Source organism: Buteo buteo, chromosome 12, assembly GCF_964188355.1.
Source record: "Buteo buteo chromosome 12, bButBut1.hap1.1, whole genome shotgun sequence".
Taxonomy (NCBI): Eukaryota; Metazoa; Chordata; class Aves; order Accipitriformes; family Accipitridae; genus Buteo; species Buteo buteo.
This window is the reverse complement of record NC_134182.1, coordinates 6,771,734-6,796,942: the sequence shown is the minus strand read 5'-3', so window position 1 is coordinate 6,796,942 and position 25,209 is coordinate 6,771,734. Positions and strand designations below refer to the sequence as shown.

The window sequence follows — 25,209 nt, the reverse complement described above, 5'->3', positions numbered from 1 at the left end:
TCGCTGCAGAGGTGCTCCCAGCATGGACAAAAGCATAAGGAGTTTCTCTCTTGACAAATATAGTGAAGATCAATGTAATCAGCCTCTGAAGCAGGCTGTAATCTCTGTTATCTACACAAGGCAGTCTGCTCTTCCCTTAGAGATAGCTATCTCAATTTTAGTCATCTTAATTTCAAAAAGCAAGCCACTTCTAGACACATGTCATAGCTTCTGCATCTCGAGGGAAGAAGTAAAATCCCCCTTTGTGCCTAGACAGGACAGGAATAAAAGCAAGTATGCAGAACAGGGAGGGACAAAAGTCTGAATTCCTTCCTAAATGCTGCCAGCCCTTACCTAGGTATAACTCCATGCAGATGCTGGCACCTGCAAGGCATTGGAAACCTCCTTGTCAGACTACAAGGGGCACAGCAGGATGCAAAACTTCTTGTTGGGGAAACGAAGCTCCGCTGAATCCAGACACAGTGCTTTTTTCTTGCTGCAGGAGGCACACTGCAGTACCGCACAGGCATTGCTTTTAGCACATCGGTGGGATGACACTCTGTGGGAGCTGCAGAGAGGTGTGCCAGCGTTGGGAGGGGAGAGAACTGGCAGAAGAAAGCAAAGAGCTGTCTTTCGTGCCATCCTGCTTGCCTAGGAGGAGGCAAAAGCCTCCTACTCTGATCTCCACCTGACTACGCACTCCTTTACAATTACAGCACTGTCCCCCTTGCCTTTCTTCAACCTTAGACCCCTTTCAAACCAAGCCAATACAGAAGGGTGGCCACCAGGATCCCACAGAGGAAATTAGCGTGTAATGCTTTAAGCAACAGGAAATACGATTCCTGGGCTCTGGTCTTGCCCTGGAATTGCTCTGTTTTTGCATCCAGCACATACCACTGGTACACAGAAGAAGACTCATCACCAAGATATATCAACGTGCTGGTATTAGCCAGCCAGCCCACAAAAGGAAACTGAGGCAGAGAGAGTGGAAGTAAACAGAGGTCAGCACCGAAGGTGTGCAGCCAGGCAGCGCAGCCAGGCCTGCCTGCAGCCACTCATGGGTAAACGCCAGGAACGTCTGCTGGAAAATGCAATTCTCTGCAGACGGGTAATTCAGTGACTGAGCGTGAACCCCATACCCCGTGTGTGTAATTCTGGGCTGCATTAAGGGCACGGACCATTTTGCCCACATGATTCAGTTGCAGTGGCATGGGTGTACCTTGCCCATTTTACAGAGCTGCAGAATACAGGCTTCCGATTCCGTGTCGCAGAATGAGCGTGTCAACCTGCGTGTACAAAGCTCCTATACAATATCTGTTGCAACGAAGTTTAGTATGTAGAAGTTATTTTTCTTCCACTGTAACAAAGTAGACTTTTTTTTTGTTTTTTTTCTCCTGTGGTTTATAAATGTTATATGTGTGTCTCTTAATGAAAGCTTTCAGGCCTGGGAAACATCTCCATTCATTTCCCCATCAGGGGAAGCATGTTAGCTGCTGTTACAAGATAGCTACGGAACACCTCTGGTACCGTAAAGTACAAGGTAACTGAGAAGGCTTTTGGCCTGAAGGATGTCACAGCAGTCAGAGATCAAAGAGTCAGCCCATTTCCAGATTTATGAGTTGGGAATAGGTCTATTAGCTCCCAGTACTCGCTCTTGCCTGAGTATGTATTCAGTATGCATTGATAAAGCAGTCATCTTAATGGGAAGTCTGACTCTGAAAACCACCACGCTCCCGGGCAGTCTGTCTCAGGTTTGTCCTCCTCCAGCTCAGCATCAGATCCAGGTGGCGGCAGTCCTAGCAGCACCCCCAGACGGGATCCCCTCATTTCCCTCCTGCTCCACCTTGCAGTGCCCTCTCGCTTGTACGGCCATCCCAGGGGCTGCCGGTGACCCACGGGCAGGGAATCCCAGATCTGGAGAAAAAAACTTCTGCTGTTACCGTACAGTTAACTTGGATTAGTTCCCTGATCACGCTGTGTGGACTCACACACAGATTAGCAACCCACTCAGCTAAAGGGAAAGCAGCAGGATGGGGATGAACAGCGGGGGCCTGCGGTGCCACCAGCTACTTGAGCCTGGGCTGCAGCTGCTGAAAGAAAAACACGTGTACATGTGTGAAGAAACACATTTCCCTGAAAAAGCTGCTCTGTCTGGCGTACTTAATCCACCTTCACCAAATCCTAGAAACTAAAGTCAATATCCCTATAAGGGCATAACTCAAAGCAGGATTAAATCCTTCAGAAACCTAAAGGATGTCACATCTCTATTCTGCATTACACAAGAAAGAAACCTCTGCTTGTATTTTTCAGCACATATTATTTGATGTAAAATAGAGTAAAATACTTATCATGTAAATGTAATATGGAGTAATTCCCTTTTGTTGCCACCTGTGGCATCTTCTAAATCTGCACAGAATCTGCAGAGTAATTCAACCCTCCCTAAGTCTTTTATTAAAAACCTAAAATAATGCTGCCCATGCTTTCTGGATCACCACTCAGCTGTGCCCTTTGTCACCACCATGCCCTCTCGTTACAGAGCTAATTGAGAACGCTGTACAAGTCTCATGTTTCTGACCGCCGTCTGCAGACTACAGGCCACGATTTCAGGAACAAACGACCTAGAAACTTCATTAACGAGAGCACCCGGATTGCTACACGTGTAAAAGCACAGAGGTACAAACACTTTAGGAACAAAACTTTGAAAAATGGCTTTTAACGATCAAAGCACCGTTCTTTCGTAGGAGACGGTCCTGTAAAGCAGAATGGGGGCAAACCCATTTTGAAGTGCTTTGGCGATGGTCAGGCATAGAGCCTTGTTGGAGCGTGCAGGTAACGTTTCGGCGTGAGACTCTCTCCAGCTGGGAACCAGTTATCGCAGAAGTGCCTGGGCTGCGCGAGCGGGAGCGCGCAGGCATTCACGAGTGGGTGGAAAAGGCGATGACACCAGCGTCTGTCTCTGCCCGGTCTGAGCTGCTGGGGCTCCCCAGGTGGATCTAACTCGCACCCTGAAAAGAAGAGAGATGTTTTTGCAGCAGCGGCAGCAGGCGCAGCAGGAGGCCGCAGGCCGGGCGCGCAGCTGGCAGCGGAGCGCTGCAAACACAGCAGCCGCGGCTGCGGGAAGGGATTAACTTTTGTTTACTTTGAGTCTCACACTAGGCGAGATCCCTCCCTCGCCAAAGCGGACAGCTGCTGGAAAACACCCTCCTCCACGCCGGCGGCGGCAGGGAGGGAGCCAACTCCGTAACCGTATCGGCCCAGATGTTGTATCGGAAATAACCCAGATGTGGGACCGGGACCGGGCCCGGGCCCTACCCGCGGCGCCAGCCTCCCGGCGCCGGCTCGTTTTGCCCACTCGAGGCGGCCGCCGCCCGTGTTCCCCGCAGGGAGCCGAGGGCCGCCGGCCGTCGTCACCCACCCCCTCGGGCACGCGTGGGGCTGCGGTGCCCCGGCCGCCGCCGAGACCTCGGGGCCGGGCGAGGCGGGGGACGCCCCGAGCCGGCACCCCACCGGCAGAGCCCGGGGTGCGGGGCCCGGCGGGGTGCCCGGACCTCGGCGCCCCCCCCCTTCCCCGCGGGGCCGTGCCGCTCCCCCCCGCCGAACCCCCGCCCCCCGCCGAGCCCCCTCCCCGGCTATAAAGGGCGGCGGGACGGCCCGGGCCCCCTCCTGGCCCGCTGAACCATGGCCGCGCTGCGCTTCGGGGAGCCCCCGGCGGAGCCGCCCGCCTTCCCCGCAGGCAGGTGGGCGGGGGGCGGCGGGCCCGGCCCGGCCTCGCCCGCCCTCAGGGCGCTTCCCCCGGCGGGCCGGGCCGCGGGGGCGGCGGAGCCGTCGGAGGGGGCGCCGGCGGCCTCGCAGCGTCGGAAGCGGACCAGCTTCACGGCGGCGCAGCTGGAGACGCTGGAGCTGGTCTTCCAGGACACCATGTACCCCGACATCTACCTGCGGGAGAAGCTGGCCGACGCCACGCAGATCCCCGAGTCCCGCATCCAGGTGAGGGGCGCCGGCCGCGCCGCTCCGCTCCGCTCCGGGGCCGCCCTTCACCGCCGCCCTCTGTCTCTCTCTCCCCAGGTCTGGTTCCAGAACCGGCGCGCCAAGTCCCGCCGCCAGCGGGGACCGCCCCGGCCCGGCCCCGCCGCCCCCCCGGCCGCCGAGCCGCCGCCGCCGCCGGGCTTCCCACCGCCCCGCTTCGCCGCCCTGCGCGCCCCGGAGCGGCCCCGCCGCGTCCTCCCCGGCCTGGCCCAGATCGTCCGGATCAAGGAGGAGGGCTCGGTCCCCTACGAGTGGCCGCCGACCGCCGCCTTCCCCCCCGGTCCCGGCTTCGAGGGCTTCCCGCCCAGCCAGCCCGGCGGGGCCGAGGCCGCCTCCGTGGCGGGGCCGGCGGCGGCCGTGGGGAGCGCGGCCGGTCCCTACCCGCCGGGCCGCGCCTTCTGCGGGCAGTACTCGCCGGTGTCGGACGCCGAGGACACCAGCGGCTACTCGGAGTCGGGCTCGGAGTGGGAGGAGAACGCCCTCGGCGCCTTCCGAGCCCTCTGAGCGCCGACCCCGGGGACGGGGACGGGACCCCCCGGCCTGGGTGCGAAGTCCTGCCCCGCCAAACGCCGTCCCGGGGTCCGCGGCTCCGGCGGGTACCGTGCTACCTCACCCCTGCTCTGCGACTGTTGCACTTTATCCGGTAGTAACTGATTTTACCTATTTATTTAAGGAAGATAGGGGTCGGCTCCGTCAGCGGAGGGCATCTTTTTACACGGTATTCAAAGATTTCCGTGAGCCTGTTTTGTGTTCCTATTTAACCTTCTCTAGCCAAAAAGCTAACCAAATCCACTGTGTTTTGGGGGTGGGGGCTGGCCTTAGAAAGGTAGAAGAGTGGGGATGGCCTGTCGGGATTTTTTGACCGAGGGGGGGGAAAAGTAAAAATAAAGGTTTACGTTTTTGCTCTACTTATGTGTGTACCTGGGGCACAGACAAGGTTTCTTACCTCGGCCGCCGGTGTGGGGCAGAGAACAGAGGTGGCAGATATCCCAGCTGCAGGTTCTCTTCCCAGGTCCTGGAGAGCCAATGCTGCAGTTCAGGTGTGAATAAGGGAGCTCGGGGGCCTGAAGGAAAGGTTACAAAAATGCCTTAAACCTTCTCTGTCAGTATTTGCTTTAGATCCGCTTTAAGCAACCACCCCCATTCCGTAATGAAAATGCAAATTTACGGCCTAAGTAATACAAAACCCAAACCTTCAAATCATTGTCTTGCTCAGACAAAAGCCTCGACTCCGCCACTTAAGCCAAGGTTAATGTTAAACTACAGAAAAGTAGGAGTATTTTGTGAACCCTCTAAAGGCGCTTTAGCTTTGAATTTGAATGCTAGGGACTACACAGAAGCTGTTTGCATGATGGGTAGCAGGCTGAATGGCTCTGCACTGAGAACACCAGAAGCAGTAGTAACAGAAGCCTCTCCTGTAATTCAGTCAATTTATTAAGGAAGGATATAGTACTATATAAGTATTTTGAGGATAGGGCCAATTCTTCCTGCCTACAAAGCTGTGCTTCAGAGCAAGGTGTAAGACTCCAGTTCTGGAAGAGCACCTGAATGCCATGAGGCTCTCATGGTTTAGAAGCACAGAAGTAGTCACCCGGGTACTGGTGGCAGAAATACCCTGTATTGGAAATCACGCCCCACAAAAAAAGGTTACCAATGCACAAAATCCCTCAGTGTCACCCCATAACATACCTGTGCTTGCAAGATCTGGGATAGCTGAACTGTGGTTGAACTGCAAGCATGTAAGGCTAAGTGGCATAGCAGGACTGCTGATTAATATTCTCCTGTCAAAAACCAGAGCTTGTCCTTGGGGGGAAAACAAACAAACAAACAAACAAAAAAAACCAAACCCCAACCAAACACACATGAAGCAAAAACCAACCAACCAACCCAAGTCAGATGCTGTCTGCCCCAAGTGGACTTGGGTTATGTTAGGCGTCAGGAAGACCTCAGAAGTACTTACAGGAGGAGACAGAAAATGAGACAATTATTTCTTGGGGTGCAGGGTAAATTGGTTTCTTAGAGTCAGTAAACTTCAAACTAACTTAAGTGTTCTACTCCTGCAGACTTAAGTTACAGTAGTTGTAGTGAGTTCTTGAGATTCCTACTACGCTTAGGCCACATTCAGCAGCAATGGTCATATCTGTTACTGTATTTCACCAAAACACAACACCATTAACTCTGACCCAACGTACTGGCAACTGAGGGGAAACGCAGCCTCTTGAAGACAAGCAGCGTGTATATTCATTCCCGTTGCCCATGAGTGTTAGCCAAATGACATGTGAAAGTACATGGATACTTTTATCACAAATTATCTCTCTTCCTGTTATGTTACATTACCTTGCAATGATTAAAAAAAACACTTCAACACAAAACACGTTGGAAAGAGCACATTTAAGAATCCACATGTAAAAAACCACCATACCTATGGAATCAGAGTTAAGATTGGAGCGTGATTGTGATTACAATGTATTCTGTATCCAGTAAGAAATGAGTTTATCATGAAAAGCAGGTTCCCAAATCCTCTTTGCTGAATACCATTCTTGGTAGCGGTATCTACCCGCGTCTACAACGTCTCTCTCCCTCAGTTTGGGGTGCTTGCTATCAACAGGGCACAGTTAGCCTCTGTGACTGCCTGGTGTTTTGTATCGGGAAGTCCTGTTCCCGAAAAGCATTCAATGCATATGCTTAACTCGTCAGTATGCGAGCAGAGTCCTGACAGAGCCGTAAGGGAGTACGGAGGTTCGTACCGTAAGCCAGTGGGCTGCTGCTGGAAAAGGCGGTCCTTGCTGTTCCCTTGTGCTAGCACGGGCGCCCACCGCCCCTGGCAGCGAGCGAGCTCAGTGTGCTATGCAGGCGGAAAACTCGACAAGAAGGGTAAACTGTTCAGCAGCACAGCTCCCCGAACTGGCATGCTAGCGGGTTTTATGAGCAGCAGATGACAAGAACAGGGGTGCGAGGAGACGGTTCCTTTTTCCTGAGTTAACTGTTAGTTACTGTCAGACTAAACCTATGTGCCTTAAGTTAGGCTTTGGCACCTTTCTCTGTTTAAATGAAAGGGGTGGTGGGAGCGGACCTTTCTGTCTTCTTTACCAGACAGATGGTAACACCACAAAACAATGGGTAACGTAATTACAAAAGCAATTGCAGGGACCACTGCAATGTTCTAATGCATTATTAGAGGTAAATTTCCATGGGTAACTCGGCAAAATTAGTGTTTAGCATTATTTTGTAATATCACTTGTAAAGTTTCTAAATACCTTTTAAAACAGCTATTCACCGTGTCCACATAACATTTCATTTTCAGCAATTAACTTCTCTTAAAAAAATGACCTGAGACCATCTGCAAAAAAGTTTGCATTTTTGTGAAATATATCAACTCTCATAGGTCAATTTATTCAGTGTTACAAATTTCATTGAGAATAAAAGATTTATGCATTTCTCTTAATTAACAGAACAAGTTTAGCTAAATATAAACTCTGCACTAAAGTTTTGCAGTGGCACAATACCAACACAGAATACAGAAGCATCTTTAAACTATACAAAATTTTAAAATTGAAAATAATCCTGTTTACATATTCTTTATACATTAACATATAAAAGACCTCATTTAATGAGGCATCTAAAAGAATCAAAAACATCTCTACAGCTATCTCTGAAAATTTGTATCTGGAAACAATTCATTACACAGAAGCTTTACAAGACTATTTAAACAAACCAATACACACTTTTTACAAGATTAACATTCCAAAAGGTACTCATAGGCAGGTTGTCACTTTTACCCCACTGGTTATCTTTAATTATAAAAATCTTCATATTTATATATGTTGGGTATTGTTGGATAACCAGTAATCTAATTTAAAAGTTGTGCAAAACAAACAAAAAATTTGGAAAAACAGTATGTTTAACCAGTCATTTATATAAAATACCAACTAAAACACTTCTTTTGCCCCGTGTGAAGGGAAAAAGCCATAACCAATCTCCTTCCAAAAAGTTACCAGTGACATTTTTATATTCCTTCATTAGACTCCTTCTATAAGTTATGATAAATTAAAAAGTTCCAACGAGACACTGACTGATCGACAGACCTGCCCAACATCCTCAAGTTTACAGCTTCTCTTTGCTGTCTGTATCCTGCTGCTGCTTCTTTAGCTCAGGAACACTCAGCCTGCGTTGTCACCACGCTACCTGAAGGCTGAAATGGCAACCCTCCACACCTACACAGAAGTGTAGCTTTACATAACAAAGACCTGCCATGTGGCTACTAACGTGAGCCATTTCCTCTTCATCACTTCTAACATACCAGGAGAGCCAACAGCAAGGTGTGCAGAATTAATCTGAGCTTTTAAAAACTAAGTTCAAATTATATGAAAGTATGTTTTCAAGTTTATTATAATAAATGCAATTACTAAGAGATTACCAGTTAGCAAAACTACTGTATGTGAATAACAAATGGAGAAATCTAATGTAATGCTGGCCAGTAATGCTGGTTTTCTTAAGAAGCAGATATAATATATTTAAAAGGGTCCTTTCTGAGAGGTTTTCTTTTCCCTTATCTTCTGGCAGTTAGGATATTTGGTGAAGCCTATATAAAGGAAGAGGATTTTCCAGAACTACTTGCTGTACACTTGAAAAAGTTTTCAGTCTCTGTTGGTGTTATTAGCTGCAAAAGCATGTAAATTTCCCATCTGGCTCAGACCACTTTGAATATGTGCAACATGGATCTCAACATTGTTCTGAAAACAGCTACAGGAAGAAAAGAAGAAAAAAAGTAACATTTTTTAAGAGTTGGGTTTTTTTTTTAAGTAAAACTCATATTTAAGAGCTGTGTCTGAATATTTCTACAGTGAAAATAAAGGTACAAACATAGCCAATGCAAAAATTCAGATGACTCAGTAGTACATACCAATGCAACTTGATAGAGACATATGTAAGAATAACATTTGCAGAAACAGCTGCATGAAATCAAGAGTTACTGACTCAGGTACTTCAAAGAAGACTTTTAACACGACCAGAGTTAATGAAATAAAAATATTATGAAAAGATGCTAAAATGCCCCAAATAAATACAGTGAAATGGAAACATCACCCTCTTCGCAGTGTACATCACCTTTAGTTGAATCCATTCCAACGTGCAATTTGCAGTGTTGATTATAGAGAAGTTTCACTAATGCTTGGGGTTTATTTTTGTTTTTGCTAATGAAAAAATGCTATACACCAGCATTTCTCAATAATTATTTTTAAATTAAAAGGCCATCCTACTACCTTTGCCAAAAAAAGAAAAAAAAAAAAAAGAAGAGAAAAAGAAATTCATATGTGCAGCCTCCCATTATTATGTAGCAATAGGAGCATGGAGGGTATAAGGAAATACGCAGCATTTAGGCATATTTTCTAAATTATGTAATTTAGCAGCATTACAATTATTTAAAAAATCCTGGTCACAAATTGCTGGAGGCTGCAGTGTACTCCAGACAAGTATCACCACATTCTCGCCATCACCACATTCTTGCCATTTTTATAATCCTTCCTCAGGCACCTGCTTGTGACAACTGTTGAAAAATGGCCCATCTAGACTAGATGGGCCTTTGATCTGGCACAATACGTGTGTTTTTTGGTTTAAAATATTGCTGATGGAAGCTGGTCAGAAGCTATAATTGTCTCTATGCCAGCTTTTGATATTTACGTACAAGAGGTTGAATAACTATGCAAAAAGAACACCAAAATCATACTGTTCTGTGGTTTAAAGAACTTATATTTACTAGTGGGACTTCAAAGTCTGAAAATGTTCCACAATAACTTATTAGCCGTCATAAACGACTGAAGAGCAAGAAAGTCTAGTTGTTGCTGCATCAATGTAGCACTTACTTTGTTCTTCTCTCTTTTTTTTTTTTTTTTTCTTTTAAGATCAGGTTACTTCACTGATAGGTTCAAACAGAAAACTCCTAGTTTCACACTCCCTTTATGAAGTCCCATTTTAAATGGGACCATTCATTCCTATAAGTAAAAGTTACCAGATTAAAACCCTTAATTATAATCAATGTTCATCTCCAAAATACAGTAAGAATTGCTTGCTGGCACAAAACGTGTAATTAAGAATTAAATATTCAAAAAGTAATACCTGATATTTGAGGAGTCTATTGAATTCTTAATGTCATTTAATGAATCTGTTAGTGATTTAAATTCAAAGGAATTGAGATCACCTCCTTCTGCTAGACACTGTAGGAGAAGAAAACAAAAAAATGTTCTTACAGTTCAGCACAAAGAAACTGACAGAGCTTTAATACTACGTATTTTATTGTAGAAACTATTTTTTGCAAACATTTTACCTTAATTTGCAGTAATATTGCTGTAAGTCTAGAGATAAGATCAGTTAAATTTTCACTCTCAACACAAAGCTGTCCTGTTGTCAAGGAATTTGCTTGCCTGACGATCTCCTGAGCCTCCTCTTCACACCTACGCCTCAGATCTGTTGGCTGGTCGGCAGGCTGGAGGCCTTGGTCAGGAGCAAGCTGCATAGATATAACGAAGAGAAATTAAGAATAAAGACCTCCTTTGCATTTAGTGTATGTGTGAAATGACAGATGATTTCAAAGAGAGTTCACAGGTACACAGTACACAGTATTTTTTCTTCATTTATGTACATGTATGTCTATTTCAAAACCGGCCACTGGCATCAGCAAAAGTGTCTGCTTTCTGGTAAAAGAAACAGAGACAGACAGATAAAGGGAGAGACAGAGAGAGAAGGAATCCAATGCAGCTACTACTAGTTTCACTTCAAAGTGACCCCCACCTACACCCTATTCCCAGAAAATTCTAATTTTTTTTGTACTTAGGTTAAGCAAAGCCAACAGGTATATACAGATTCCAGCAAAATCTTACCTCATAACAATACTGTTGAACTTTATGCAAAACTTTATTTAAGTCTTTGTTTAGTTGTTCTAGATCTAGGACAATAGTTGCATATCTCCTCTGAAACTCAATGCCTATTGGCATAGAATAGGATTTCTGTGGAAAAGACAAAGGATATTAAAGTTAATGCAATACTGTACATTTATATCTTTTGAATTCATCAAAAGGAATTTTCACTTGAAAATAATACTGACATATTTGGAATCCCAGTGTTTAATAGAAAAATGTTAACATACAAAATATTAAAACACAGTATCACTATTTAAAACTCCAAGTGACAACTGTGTAATAACTACCATGCTTTCATTCTCTTCATAAAGTGCTATGACAATCTGTGGTGGGAAACGCTACAGAAGATGACTGTGGTCTGACCTGCTTATTTCTCCAGTAGTTGGGTATGGCTTCTCTCTACTGTATGAACAGAAAACTATCCTGTCAATAGGAGAGCAGTATAGGACAATATGGCCACGACCACCTCTGCTGCAGGATGGGAGGCACAGTTGTCTAGTAAGTTAGTGGTCACTTGAGGATGACTCAGTGCTACGTACCTTCTGTTACAGCTAACAGTTCTGCCAAAAAATAAGGTTACTAGAGCTTATATTTGGTAACGTAAGTGTTTTGGGTAAGCACAATTCTCCACAGAAATAAATACCAGAATACAGTACTTTTTTCTTACACTGTTTTCAGAATGTGTCTTGACACTGTTTGGGTGATATTTATGAAACTGAAACAAAACATACAATATATTATAAAATTTCCTCCACAAATGGCCTTTTGCAAGATAAGCTGGATCCATTTCCACTGCTTCTCAGCCACAAATCTGAGATACAGGTCCCTCATATGTTTAAATCTGTAGCTATAGAATTTACAGCAGAAGATAAAGCAAATTGCAAAGTCAAGAGCCTTCATCAGAAGGATCCAGGTCAAAAACTCAAAATCAAGGTTTCCATTATCAGTTCAGTTCAAAGTTCCCCATTAAAGTTAATCACTGAAATAATCTGCGGGGATTTACAAATCTGAATATCAGATTAACAGGGCTTTAAACTAACACCATAACTTCAGAATTCACCTAAGAGCAAACTGGAAACCAGCATAAATTTGACATACTTCCTCCAGCTCTAGAATGTAAGGAAAAAATTGTAACTTTCTGACCTTCTTCAGTGACCAGCCCACCTAAAGCTCCAGGTTAGCTGTGAAAGCTGCACACAATTGTGAATTCCCCATCAGAGAGGAAAAGCTGCATGCTAGTGATGATAAAAGAAATATTTCTCAGCACCAGGACTATTTCTGATCCAGGAGCAATCCAAGATCTGGAAACACTGACAAACAGCTGAACTGGCAGACAAAAGATGGATGGCTTTCAGTAGATGGAAGCAGATAACACCTCTCTCACTGAGCATGCTTCTCTGGAACAACCAGCATCACCCTTACCTTGTCTTTATCACAGGTCAAGTGAAAAAATGAACTAGCCATCCTTTTTATTTAGATTTGTTTATCCAAATGGCTATCAGAAGTGTGTTCACTGTTTTATGTATATGGTAACTTGTTCATAGCCTGCAACCAAGATGAGTATAGTGATGTCAAGATGCTTAACTTTTAATAAGCTGTCCTTTCAGAAAAATTAAATAGAAAATGTGCAGTTGCACATATTTAACAGCTGCTCTGAAGGCATCCCCTGTTTCATGTAAATTCATTATTATTGCCAGATAACAATGGACTACATTCAGCACCAGTTCTGATTTTGGTCAGTTCTGTTTATTTCTATATTGGATCAGTCATTAAAAAAAAAAGGTTTCCATGAAAGGATTGCTTTAAACCAAACAGTGGTGTTACTCTAACAATTATCAAATCACAATTGTATGAATTATTATCGAAGTCTGACAATTAAACTATACCTGAACAAACTCAAAGGATTCTATTTTATTAATGTTCAGGTATGTTCTTGATGTTCAAGTGGATTGGTACCGAAACAAGATTCTTGTTCAGAGAAAATACGTTTTAAAAGAGAAACAACATATACTCAGTAACACAAACGTAGATGGGATTGCCAAGGGACAAAGAAGGTTAGAAGACAGCCTAAGAATATGGCCCAATAGAAAGGTATCATGTCCTCTATTTTTATCAGGACAGCCTTGAACAGTAACGGAGGTTGCATTATGATTGCTGGTTTAAAAAGGAAACAGCACAAGGAAGAATTTCAAAGGTATCTCAAAGTCCTTATCTAGGCTACAACTGAACTAAAATACATCAAATTTAATGTTTATTTCTAAACCCTCTTCCTCCCCATTGCTTTTTTGCTCTTTCAATTTTGTGGAATAAGAACATCAAGGAAAATAACAATACAGTTAATTTATGACTTAGTAGCCAAGTGACATGTTAATATCTGGATTTTTTGTCAGAGAAAGGCTACTGTCATTTCTATGGATTTCTTTATCTATGCAAAAATACTAATATCTCAGTAAAAACAGGAAGTTTTTTAGTTTGTTTTAAGAAGAGTTGGTAATTTTTCAGTATCTGTTACAGGTTGCAATAGTATGTTTTAATCTTGATTCTTTTTGCATCTATTTTAATTATTAATAGGCAAAATTAAAAGAGAAAACATTTGTTGCACAGGAAAAAATAACAGTGACTGAAATGATAACGCAGTTTTGAAGAGCAGCATCACAGCACAAAAGAAGAAAATTACAGAGATGTGGGGATGGGGCAGTAGGAAGCAGAACAACAGAATGCACATGCACACATTATCACTGAAGGGACAAAGACAGAAATTGTACCACAATAAATAAAATCCTTCAACATTCAAATATTTTACATGGGAAAAAAATCAGCTTTTTGGTTTCAAGAAATAAAAAGGACTCCTCTTCCTCTCCACAAACCTTTAGCCTTCTGTCTGTACGTTGTAGAGACAACTGTCTGAATGGACGCTAGCAGAAGGTTGAGACTGATAGCTTTCCACTTTCAAGTTGATTGATAGCCATGGCTGGTAGAAGAGGCACTCTTATCATTTTGATTTACTGACTGATGATTAGATAAAGCCTAGCAAGAAAAAATATTCTGCTGCTGCTAATTATGCTGTAGCTGCTCTGGTACTGTGATTTTAAATGCTGGTTAAGGGCACTCAGAGCTTTATATAGAAAAACTCTGAACTGAGTTATTGTTTTAGCCAGAAAGCTAAATAAATAAGTACCTACCATCCACAAAATAAAATTACGATGTCTTACCATATAAACTTGTACCCGAGATTCTCAAAATACATAGTATTTCCTTACTTCATGTGTCAAGTGACATAGGCTATCTTGATGTTAACATTAATCAGTTTCCAAAGCATAATGCTTTCAAAGGAGAATCATATTTGAAACAACCGACCTCTCTGACTTGTCTTTAAAAAAATAATCAAAAAATCTCACGTTATAGAAAGTGATAAAATACAGATTTTATCTAGACTCTAGTTTTAATTGTATCTATTTGCATTAGCTGTTAAAGCATATCCTGTTTTAAGAACTGAAGAGAACATTCTCACCAGCTTTTCTGCTTCTGTATTCATCTCTCTCAATTGTTTGATGTGTTCCTTCTTGATCATAAGGATTTTCGATAACCTGGTCTAAAACAAAGGAACTATTTTTAGAATGAATAGGTCCTTAAGCAGTTTTGAAATGCCATAGAAAATCAAGATAATAAAATGTGTGTTTCTTTCATAATTTTAAAATACATTTCTCAGTTGTTCATCAAGTTAAGATGCAGAAATAAAAATTAATTAAAATTAAATGGTGGATTTTCCAGAGATTTTTAAAGCATTTTCAAGTGCTCTAGATTGGAGAATGCTAAAATCCATCAGCCCAAATTCTCTATAGTAAGACTAATATAATTTATGACCAGCTAGAGACTGAAGAACCTCCTTTTTTTGCAGCCTGAAGGGAAGCGAAGGGTGTTATCATCATGTAGTACAATTAATATCACTCACCTTACCATACCTTTTTTCACACAGTTCTCAGCTGTGTCCTCGACTGAGCACTAGCCCTTTGTGTATACTCCTGCAGTAAAACCTGGTATACAGGTTGGATCTATTTTATACAGAATAACTCTGGGCTTTCCATTTCCCTCTTTCATAATGGGAATCCCCTGTTTCTGCTGCCCTTGGGACCTAGCAGGCTGAGGTAGAAATCACTGGGAATGCTCTCAACACACACATCACTCCTAAAACTATTCATACTCTCTAGGGCCCCGAGAGAAATCCTAGCTCCACTACAACCAGAAACAGTTTTATTACTGATGTAAACAGAGCCAAGATTTCAGGTTTTATAAATTTCAAAGGGGTTAACAGCATCCTAGTAGTGGAATGTGGGACTGGAGAAATAGGAACACCTAGTTCAACACACATCTGCTTATATATAATCGTCTTTGTTGATTTTCAAGTTCAGTCTTAATGCAGCCAGGTTTCTCGCCCTCCCAAATCCTAATGGAAAATTGTTCCAGGACTTCTTTCAGCTAGTTATGAATCTTCTTGGAATTTCCATGTTAAATGCATTCTTGTTTACTTCATAGTAATTTGTTCTGCCAAAGCTGTTTTTCAGCTAAATATAGGCTCTCCCTCCTTGTATTTATCCCTGTTTATTCAGAGACAGTAAAAGCATCTCTCCACTGTTCTTTCACTAAACTAATCACAACCCGAGCCTTTCCAGTCTCCTCTCCCATAAAAGGTTCTTCATCTCCTAAACTTTTGTGACCCTTTCTGTATCTTTTTTCCATTCACTGTCATCTTTCCTGACTGTGAGCAACAGAAAGCCTGTGCCAGTATTCCAAATAACAGACCTATAAACTAGACCTGTAAAACAGCATCAATACTTCTCATTCTACCACAAATACTTTGCCAGATGCATCCTATGAACAGATGGCAAGCCATGGTCAGATGCACAGAGGCAATACTGCATAGGTTATCGCTCTTCCAATTCTAGCTGCTCATTTCTGTCCTTGTGCTGTTCCCCAATGCCTGTGCTGAACAGCACTTGCATTTTTGCAGCTACATGAAGAACTCAGTCAAGGAACTGATAATGACAAAACAATTAATTCAGAAAACACGAGAAAAAAGTTTTAAAATTGTTACTTGTGAGCTGGATTATCTCTCTGATCTAGTTTCTAACACACCACACAAATGCTCATGTTGGCAAAAAAATACCTGGGAGGAAAGAAAGCACTGTACACTATCTGCCACTGCTGCCAAAAAGTTACTCGTCAAGCTCTGCTGTTGTCATCATCCGGCAACTGCCTAACATGTCCAAGTCCTCCTCCTTCATGAAGCTGGTGCGTGTCCATCTTAATGCAGAATATATTATTTGTCCCCAAAACTTGCAAGGTATTTGGTGCTTAATATCTACTTTGATGTCCAGACATATTCGAGGATGCAGGGCTCTAGTACTCCAGTTCATGAGCTTGGACTTTATATTCATCCTATTCCCAGATACACTTCAGAGATCAAGACAAACTGATTCTTTCTACAAGAAACTCTGACTTGTCAATGTATCTATGATGTCTACCAACTTTTTCTCATTGGCACATTTTATTAAACAGAATTCCATTTTCATTTGCCAGTATCAGCAGTGGATGCTTTAAGTCAGTTCAGCCCTATTTTCCTTGAGAAATTCTTGCCTAACAGCTCTATTTTCAGCATAACTCATCCTGTTTACTGTTATAATTTATAGTTCTCATTAAACTGGAAATGAGTTTTTAGTACAATGCTTTTCCACATTAAAAGAGATGAAGGAACAACCCAACCAGTATGTTTAGATTCATACTTTAGATTTCATTTTTTAGTCAAAAGAATATTTGTAAGAACACAAGCATTTCAAAGTAAAGTGTGCAATAACTTACTATGAAATATTTTCAAAATTTTTGTAAGCAGAAAATAGTAAAAAATCCAGCATCCATTTTCAGATTTTTCCTCCTGCATTTAAGTTGAGAAGATCACTCCTTTTCCACAGCAATGAGGAAGACACCAATTCATTTCCTGAACGTGCTGCATTAACATACTCCCTCTACTGGACATGCAGCAACCCTGCAAACAATCTGTATTGTCCTAGATTGTTTCCTTCCCAATCTAATTTTTTTCCTCAAAACAAAACAAGAAGGCCGGGGGGGGAAGCTGTAGCTGAGTGCTTGGAAAAACATCCTCCAAATTTTAATACTGACTACAATGTAAGAATGTAATCTATCAATTTTAACCAACAGTATAGCCTATGAAATATTTAAGGATACATCACATATTGCATGTAAGCATGAAAGACTTTTAAAAAAATTATTACTGTTACTAACATTGTTGACTTTATTCTTCATATCATAATGTTAATTTTCGAGCCATTCTTCTCCTAATATGCATATGTTTGTCCACAGTGAAAACCAGAAAGAATAGCAGTCTCTGATGCCAAAATACAAACACGTATAAATTAACATAAAGATTTAGAAAAACCAAGACTCACCAGTGCAGAACTATGATTAAAATAGTTGTTACAAGTCCCAATGTTTGCTTATAACTGCAAGTTATACACAATGAGAATATCCCTAACATTTATTTGTCAGTGTCTGCACATGATTTTGGCTACATTTCCTTTCATTCCAAATTAATTTCAGAACCTGTAAAAGAGAACTAAGGAGCTGGGTTTGAAACCTTATTCAAGGTGCACTGCATTTTTTCTGTTTTGTCCAAAATAAAGTTTTCCCATGAAATTATTTATTCATGGTATCATAAATAATTGCCTGGCAATAGTTCTCCAGAAAGTTTTCTTTGAATCAAACATTTTCTGATAATTTACTTCCTGAATCACCATTAAATCAGAATCAGGGCTTTGACTTTTTTACTGTACCAGTGTATAAGAAAGGCTAGAACATCTTTAATGGCTACCTTTAACATAAAAATACATCTGGACTGGTGAATGCAGTGCAATCAATAATCAGTATTCACCAGTCTCATGTATTTCACAACACCAAATTTCAGTAGCATCCTTAAACTTCAATAAAAAAGTTGATGCTTAAAATGCTAGGCTTAAAAATAACGCACAGTCCTTCAATAAATGCTTTTTAAGCCTCACGATTCTTTATCAGAAAACTGGATAAAGTTGCTCACATAAACAAATGCCAAAAGCTGTGGCTTGATTTTGTTCAAAATCTTTTGACAGTCTGCAAGCCAAAATACATACTAATGCAGTATCTTTGTAAAATGCCACCATTTATAATACAAGCAAAAGGCCTATACTTTTAAAACTTAGCTTTCCTTATAATGAGTAATAATATACCACCAAATGTGACTAAGAAACCACACTTTTTCACATTTAAAATACACAAACAGTATCATAAACAAATCAACTTGACACACTAAATAGTTGTAAAGCTCAATACCCCTTTAGTTAAAGTCCTGGTTTTGTCTGGGATGGAGTTAATTCTCTTTCTAGTAGCTGGTACAATGCTGTGTTTTGGATGTAGTGCAAGACTAATGTTGATGGCAACAACTAAAACATCAGTGTGTTAAGTAGTGCTTATCCTAAGTCAAGGATTTTTCAGTTTCCCATGCTCTGCCAGGTACGCAGGAAGCTGGGAGGGAGCACAGCCAGGACAGCTGACCCTAGGCAAAGGGATATTCCATACCATAGAATATCATGCTCAGTATATAAACTGGGAGAGTTGGCCAGGAGGGGCCAATCGCTGCTTGGAGACTGTCTGGGCATCAGTCAGTGGGTGGTGAGCAATTAAATTGTGCATCATTTGTGTTTCTTGGGTTTTATTCCTCTCGCTTTTTGTTATCTTCCTTTTCATTACAATTATTATTATATTTCAATTTTAAAGCTGTTCTTATCTCAACTGATGAGTTTTAATTTTTTTTTTTTTTTCCCCATGATTCTCCTCCCCATCCCACTGGGGGCAGAGAGTGAGCGAATGGATGCATGGTGCTTAGTTGCTGTCTGGGAGTAAACCACAACAGCTACCCAGTTTCATTGATCGTACTCAGTGACTCAAGTAGGAGGATAGCTGCAGATACAGTTTAGCAGCATAAACAAAGACTGTACCTTTTGTGTATTTCACTTCTTAACATAATTAATCTTATAGCAACTACAACTATTTTACATTTTCTTAGCTAAGCTAGATGCCAAGCCACCTTTTTCAAAATCAGCTTCATACAATAAGTTTCCCCTAAAAAAATGAATAGATCATTCTGTCAAATAAAATTCATTATGTGGAATGGCCAAGATCTTAGCGTCTCCTGTGAGCCACAGACAAAACTTGATTCTTTTGACCAATTACATACACTTCAAAATTTGAGAAGTTGTGCTGGTTTTGGCTGGGGTAGAGTTAATTTTCTTCACAGTAGCTAGTATGGGGTTATGTTTTGGATCTGTGCTGGAAACAGTGTTGATAACACAGGGATGTTTTCGTTATTGCTGAGCAGCTCTTACCCAGAACCCAGGCCTTTTCTGCTTCTCACCCCACCCCACCAGCAAGGAGGCTGGGGGGGCACAAGGAGTTGGGAGGGGACACAGCCGGGACAGCTGACCCCAACTGACCCGAGGGATATCCCAGACCATACAATGTCATGCTCAGCAGATAAAGCTGGGGGAAGAAGAAGGAAGGGGGGGATGTTTGGAGTGATGGCGTTTGTCTTCCCAAGTCACGGTTAGGTGTGATGGAGCCCTGCTTTCCTGGAGATGGCTGAACACCTGCCTGCCCAGGGGAAGTGGTGAAGGAATTCCTTGTTTTGCTTTGCTTGCGCACACGGCTTTTGCTTTACCTATTAAACTGTATTTGTCTCAACCCATGAGTTGTTTTCTCACCTTTACCCTTCTGATTCTCTCCCCCATCCCACTGTAAGGGAAGTGAGCAAGCAGCTGTGTGAGGCTTAGTTGCCAGCTGGGATTAAACCACAACAGAAGTATTTAGCAATATTATTTCTCAGTTCTTAATATTTTAAACACAGGTTATTCTGATCTCCTTTAGAATGTTCAAAACAGCTTTCATTGTTAAAGAATTCAATCACAGATCTTAAGCTAAGCCAATATGATCAATTACATTCTTCCATCATCCTCAAGAGTAACTTGCTTCGATGAGTTTTGATATTCAATGAATCTCAGCTTCCTAACATTACTTGTCCGTGCTCTTCTGAACTGGTGTACAAAAATCACTGATGAATTATTTCATAAAGATGAAGACAAAAACCAGTTTTCTTTCTATAACATGTATGTTTGCTTTCAGGGAAAAGAGAGCTTCTTTTCTTCTCCAAGAGGGCAGGACATTACATAACATAAAATGCAATATTATACAATATATGATAATGCACATGGACAAATGTTCTTTGCATAATGCAAATATATTTTAAATAAAAAAAAGCCTTAACACAGTACAAAGTTTGCAGGTAGAAATAATATCTTTTTTTAGACCAAGTGATAGAGCTGGGAAAAATAAGACACACTTTTGGAGAAATAAGCCCCTTCTGCAGTCTGAAGAACAGCATATTTCAAAGCTTATGAACAAGTCAGAAAATTAAGAAGGGGTGGTAGCAGGGATAAAAACAAATATTATTAATTTGTTTTCAAAAGTTAATTTGGATATCATAATATCTGTCATAAATCAACAGAAGGTCATTTAACTGCAGAAGAATTGGCAGAATAAACACAAAAGGACAATACACAACAAAATTAAGAGTTACAGTTAACACTTACCACTTGAATCAGGAATTCTACTGGAAAACCTCCTAGTGTTTCACTATCTGTGCCTGAAATTTTGTTTTTCCACGAAGATTGTCCTAATAAAGGATCACTGTCCTATACAAGAAAGAACATTTAATTTAACAGTTTATTTTTAGAGAGATTTGCTAAAATTTTTATCTTGCTGAATAACCTCAGAAGATTAATCTCAAAAACTGTTTAAAGTGACAGCTTCAGTGATTCATATTACATGAAAAAAGTAACTTACTGTAATTGGAGACTGGAGTGAAGGTGTATAATGCAATCGGGGAGGGGTCATAAAGAACCTTGAAGGCCGTTGTTTCTGTCCAAAGGCAGCAATTGGCATGGTTTCATGAGGCTCGTTACTCTAAGACAGGAAAAGGAAGGATATACTTCGGCTGTCAGATTAATTAATTTTACAACCTTTTGCAATACATAATTTATTTCTGGAGTCTGGACTAGCCATGCCCACCCACCCCCCAACCCAACAACGTTAAAAGATTAACATTTTGCTTTTGGGCTAGCAGAAGCTTCAAAATCATATTCCATTGCTAGAGTTTTCGACGTGTTATGGCATCACATCAAATAAAACCTGCAAGAGTATTTCCAAAAATTCTATTGGCAAGCTGCAGACAAATCATGACTGAACAGGAGTTCAGCAGAGGCTCCAAACTCAGATCATGACAGACACTAGACAAATTATAGGCCCTTAAGTAGATTCAACACTACACAAGATACAAAAGAACATGAGGTTCTCTGAAAAGATTGCAGTCTAGGTCAGACTATTTGGCAGGAACAATTCCTGGAGCTCATAAATTGGTACAAAACCCCATGAGCTAGGAAATAATCCCAAATTGTTTGACCAAAGCAACAGCCCCACAGGTAGCTTCATTACCATAAGAAGTTTCAAAATGAGGTTCAATCAACTGCTAATACTTGCTTGCAACTACCACAGGCCTTTCCAAACTTTGGCAAATTACAAAGAGTCGTTTTCTTCAACATTTTCTGGAAATCCTGCCAGGATCCCATAGCAGCATTTTCTTTGGGATCTTACACTACTCATGATATGTCTTCATATTAAAATCAGGCTATTATAATAACCTATAATAGTAGGTCTAGTAAATTATTCCAGCCTGAGTTGTTATGTTTTTATCATAGAGAGTTATCATGTTCTATAGAACCATAAACAGTAGAAGCTCATTCCCCTGCAATTTCTCATGCATCTGCTATGCTTGTATGAGAATACCACCTGGATGTAATATTTCAAATTTTCTTCTTTTTGATTAAAGCATACAACCATACAACTGTAGATTTTTTAATTTTATTTTTTTATTACAGCTATTTTAAGAATGTGTTATTAATACTTACAAGAACTTCATAATCTGGGACTGTGTGTGTTCCAAGACCTGCCCTGTCAAAAGTGACTCTGTATGTAGCATTAAGAGTGTCTACAGCGTCTATTTGTCCAGTGAATAGTCCATCATGGACACCTCGCAAACGTGCTTAAAAAAAAACCAAACAAAAAGAACAATAAACCAAACATTATAATGTTCTGATATCATTGAGAAAAATTGACTTAATACATCTTTTACAAGTAACCCTTTACATGTATATTTAAAACCCACAGATTAAATGGAAAAAAAAAAAAGTAAACCTGGAAAAATAATAGTATGCAACAGAAATATGACCCAACTTTTTGTCAAATTTGTCTTTGCAAGTCAAGTATTTCCCAAATCTAATCCTTAGCACTACATTTATGTCTAAATAAAACACTATTCAATACCCAATATCTTCTGACAGACAGATTTAGCAGGCAAAAGTCAATTTCCAGATGATTTTGCATACCATTTCTCTTTGATCACTTCCACTGATGACTGCATATTTAGCAAAAGACAATGAGGAATGCAGCTCAAGGATACAGCTCTAGGAGAGTGAGGAGAGGCAATGTGCATGCCTGCTCTTCAGCAAGAATTAAGGGCAGTTTTGCTGAAGTATGCAAAAAGCAATGAACAGTAGTGGCTTGAGTGGGAGATACCATGCTTAAGTGAAAAGCATCTGGATCACAAACAGACAGGATGGAGGAATTCAAGTTTTTATAAGATTAGACAAAACTTCTGGAATGTTTTTAACAACAATCCTTCCTCAGTTATGTCTAAGTTTTTTCAGTAAGGCAATGTCATGTTTGGTATACATGTCCAACTACACCTCAATGTCAATCGTGTATCTGTTTCAAAACACATAGTTTTATATTTATGGAAGAATAAAGCTCTAGTTTTATATTAGGTTAGATTTTAAACTTTCAGACAGCACTCAGCTCTTTGCATTTAAGCATCTCTCTCTCCAAGATTTGTTACGTATACTGGACACAAGCCCCCTGCCCCCGCAAAAAAAACCCTGCAATTTGAATAGCAGAAATACTAAACCATACTAAGTTTGCACCTCAAAACCATATCCTGTTTTAGAAATACTAGCTAATCCTCACAAGCACCTTCTCAATAAGCTAACAATAAAACCATATAATTTTTGATGTTTTAAATTTATTTTAACTATGTGCACCAAGTATATTATGGTTTATTAAAATCTTTGCAAAACACCTGGCTGTTTTTTTGTTTGTTTGTTTTTAAGAAATTACCTGTTACTTTTGTTCCTATTACAAGCGGTAATGGAATTTCTTCTGGAAGATCTTTGAACTGTGAAATATCTGCAACTTTCCGCTGCTGCAAAAGTCTTATTTTCTGCCGCTTCTGTTTTAACGCTGATCTCTCTTCCTCAAAGAATGCAGATGAACACCTATAATACAATTAGGTAGAACTACACTTAAGTTCAGCACTGAAAACATACATATGTGAAGACACATCAACTAAATAGGCACAGTTTACAAATCAGTCAGGGAAAATGAAAAAGCTTGGGGTAAAGTGTTCAAGAGAAAAGGATTTTGTTGAATGGATTTAGACAGTCCTACTCCCCAGAATTATCACTCCTAAAATAACAATTTATTTAAAAATAATATTCAGGAATGCTAGCTGTTGGCATTAGTGTATCTGAAGAGTACAACTTTTTAGAACTTTTTCTGCTTATAGGGATCCACCTGGTGTCAAAACAAAGCTAAAGCAGGTCCCACATCCAGTCTACTCTGAATACCAGTTCAATGCATGTAAGGAGGACTTACTGTGAGGACCCTGGCTGCCATCACTTACTGATACATGATCACATGTGGTCATCAGCTCAACTAAACTAACTTAGTATGAAAGTGCACCACACACAGAATATAAAAGGGCACTTCTCTGTCTCATCTCCTTGTATCTGTGCAGAATACAACTTAGCCATAAAATCTCTATTATGCAGATGAATTGTTCTGAGATCGATCATAGTAAAAGTACAAATTTCTTTGAACTTACACTATTGAGTAAAATCAGATAGTCTCTAGCAGTCCCCTCCTCCATTTGGGGGGGGGGGGAGTCTTAAAATGTAATCTAAAAGATGGAAAACTTACTCCTATGGCCTTTAATTGGTTTTATTTGTTCCCACTTTTAACCTACTGAATAGGCATGATGCATGAGGGAGATACTGAAGCATAAAGACATTAAGGACTCAATCCCATCTCTCATTCCTTATTAAAAAGAAGTTTTATTGTTCTTGTGTCAATGAAAAAAGTAATTTAAAAAAGGAGTACAGATGCTATTGTAGGTCTGCTTAATTGCAGAAGCAGTTATTTATCAAATAATTTACTACCTTTGTTAATTGCTTTACTGCAGTCAACTGCAATTTAAACATTCTCTGTGGAACCTACCCAGTTATATATTGATTACTGATCAGTAAAATGTCCTATTGTACAAGACTATTTTAGAAAACATTGATAAATCCTCCACTGGTTCCCCCTTTTACACTGCAAATTATTTTCTGTTTTAAATCCCTTCAAGATATTCCTCAGTTATTTCTCTCTTACTCAGTACTGAGCAGTCAGCTCCTATTTCCAAGTCTGCTTCTACTACTCTCTTATTATATGCCAAAATGAACATTCTTATGTTTTCTTCTGTATATCCCTCACTCAGAGTTCCACAAAGCCATTTCACTATTCTCCAAAATTTCTCTTCCTTGCAATGTGTATGAAAAGATCATAAGAACTAAGCTGCCAGGATGCTGAGACCACTTTCTTTCATGCTGACTGGCAGTTTCACACTTGTTTGTCTATATGCATACACCACTTGCCTTTTACCTTATACATGGTTTATAAGTTATATACGGCATAGACTATCTGTTTTGTCCAGTCTGTACACTGTTAACACAACGAGACCTTAGTCCTAAGCAAGACATAAAACAAAAAAAAAAACCAAAAAAAAGAACAGGAAAGAGCAGAAGCTGTGACGTACTTCTGTCAGGTACATGCAATAATGCACTGCACTGAAGGTTCCCTTACTAGGCTTTCCAATCACTGTCACCAAGGAAGTTGTCACTAGTCTTTGTATAGCCTAGAAACTGTGTTGTAGATTGAGCAACTGTAGGTGCATGTCCCACTCACCAGTTTATCACTGAAGAGCAAAACATGTTTACGTGGAGTTGTGTACTGCCTAATGATCCTCATTAGGAATTCAAAA

At 40.9% G+C, this 25,209-nt stretch overlaps 2 protein-coding genes and 1 long non-coding RNA gene across 6 annotated transcripts in view; 1 reads left to right on the top strand and 2 right to left on the bottom strand.

Annotated features, from left to right (window-relative positions):
- Positions 1–1,376: 1,376 nt before the first annotated feature.
- LOC142037874 (uncharacterized) lies at positions 1,377–4,050 on the bottom strand. The gene is made up of 3 exons (XR_012652459.1): positions 3,916–4,050; positions 1,987–2,984; positions 1,377–1,893 (listed from the first exon to the last, which is right to left on the bottom strand). It is a non-coding gene; the product is annotated as an uncharacterized LOC142037874 (long non-coding RNA).
- Positions 3,013–4,652, top strand: MIXL1 (Mix paired-like homeobox). The gene is made up of 2 exons (XM_075042525.1): positions 3,013–3,966; positions 4,045–4,652. Exons 1-2 carry the CDS (start codon positions 3,658–3,660, stop codon positions 4,507–4,509), a joined length of 774 nt encoding a protein of 257 aa, XP_074898626.1. The 5' UTR covers positions 3,013–3,657; the 3' UTR covers positions 4,510–4,652.
- A 2,422-nt stretch (positions 4,653–7,074) lies between these two features.
- The window catches only part of LIN9 (lin-9 DREAM MuvB core complex component), a 41,147-nt gene continuing 23,012 nt past the window's right edge, over positions 7,075–25,209 (bottom strand). The window contains exons 6-14 of one of the 4 annotated variants that reach the window (XM_075042522.1): positions 23,247–23,404; positions 21,983–22,116; positions 20,862–20,981; positions 20,609–20,710; positions 14,431–14,511; positions 10,881–11,006; positions 10,328–10,510; positions 10,120–10,217; positions 7,075–8,748 (exon numbers count right to left, since the gene is read on the bottom strand). In XM_075042522.1, coding sequence (XP_074898623.1) covers positions 8,643–8,748; positions 10,120–10,217; positions 10,328–10,510; positions 10,881–11,006; positions 14,431–14,511; positions 20,609–20,710; positions 20,862–20,981; positions 21,983–22,116; positions 23,247–23,404 — 1,108 coding nt within the window. In that variant the 3' untranslated portion in view covers positions 7,075–8,642. The remainder of the gene's footprint in view (positions 8,749–10,119; positions 10,218–10,327; positions 10,511–10,880; positions 11,007–14,430; positions 14,512–20,608; positions 20,711–20,861; positions 20,982–21,982; positions 22,117–23,246; positions 23,405–25,209) is intronic. The other 3 variants (XM_075042521.1, XM_075042524.1, XM_075042523.1) reach the window with 3 other exon arrangements.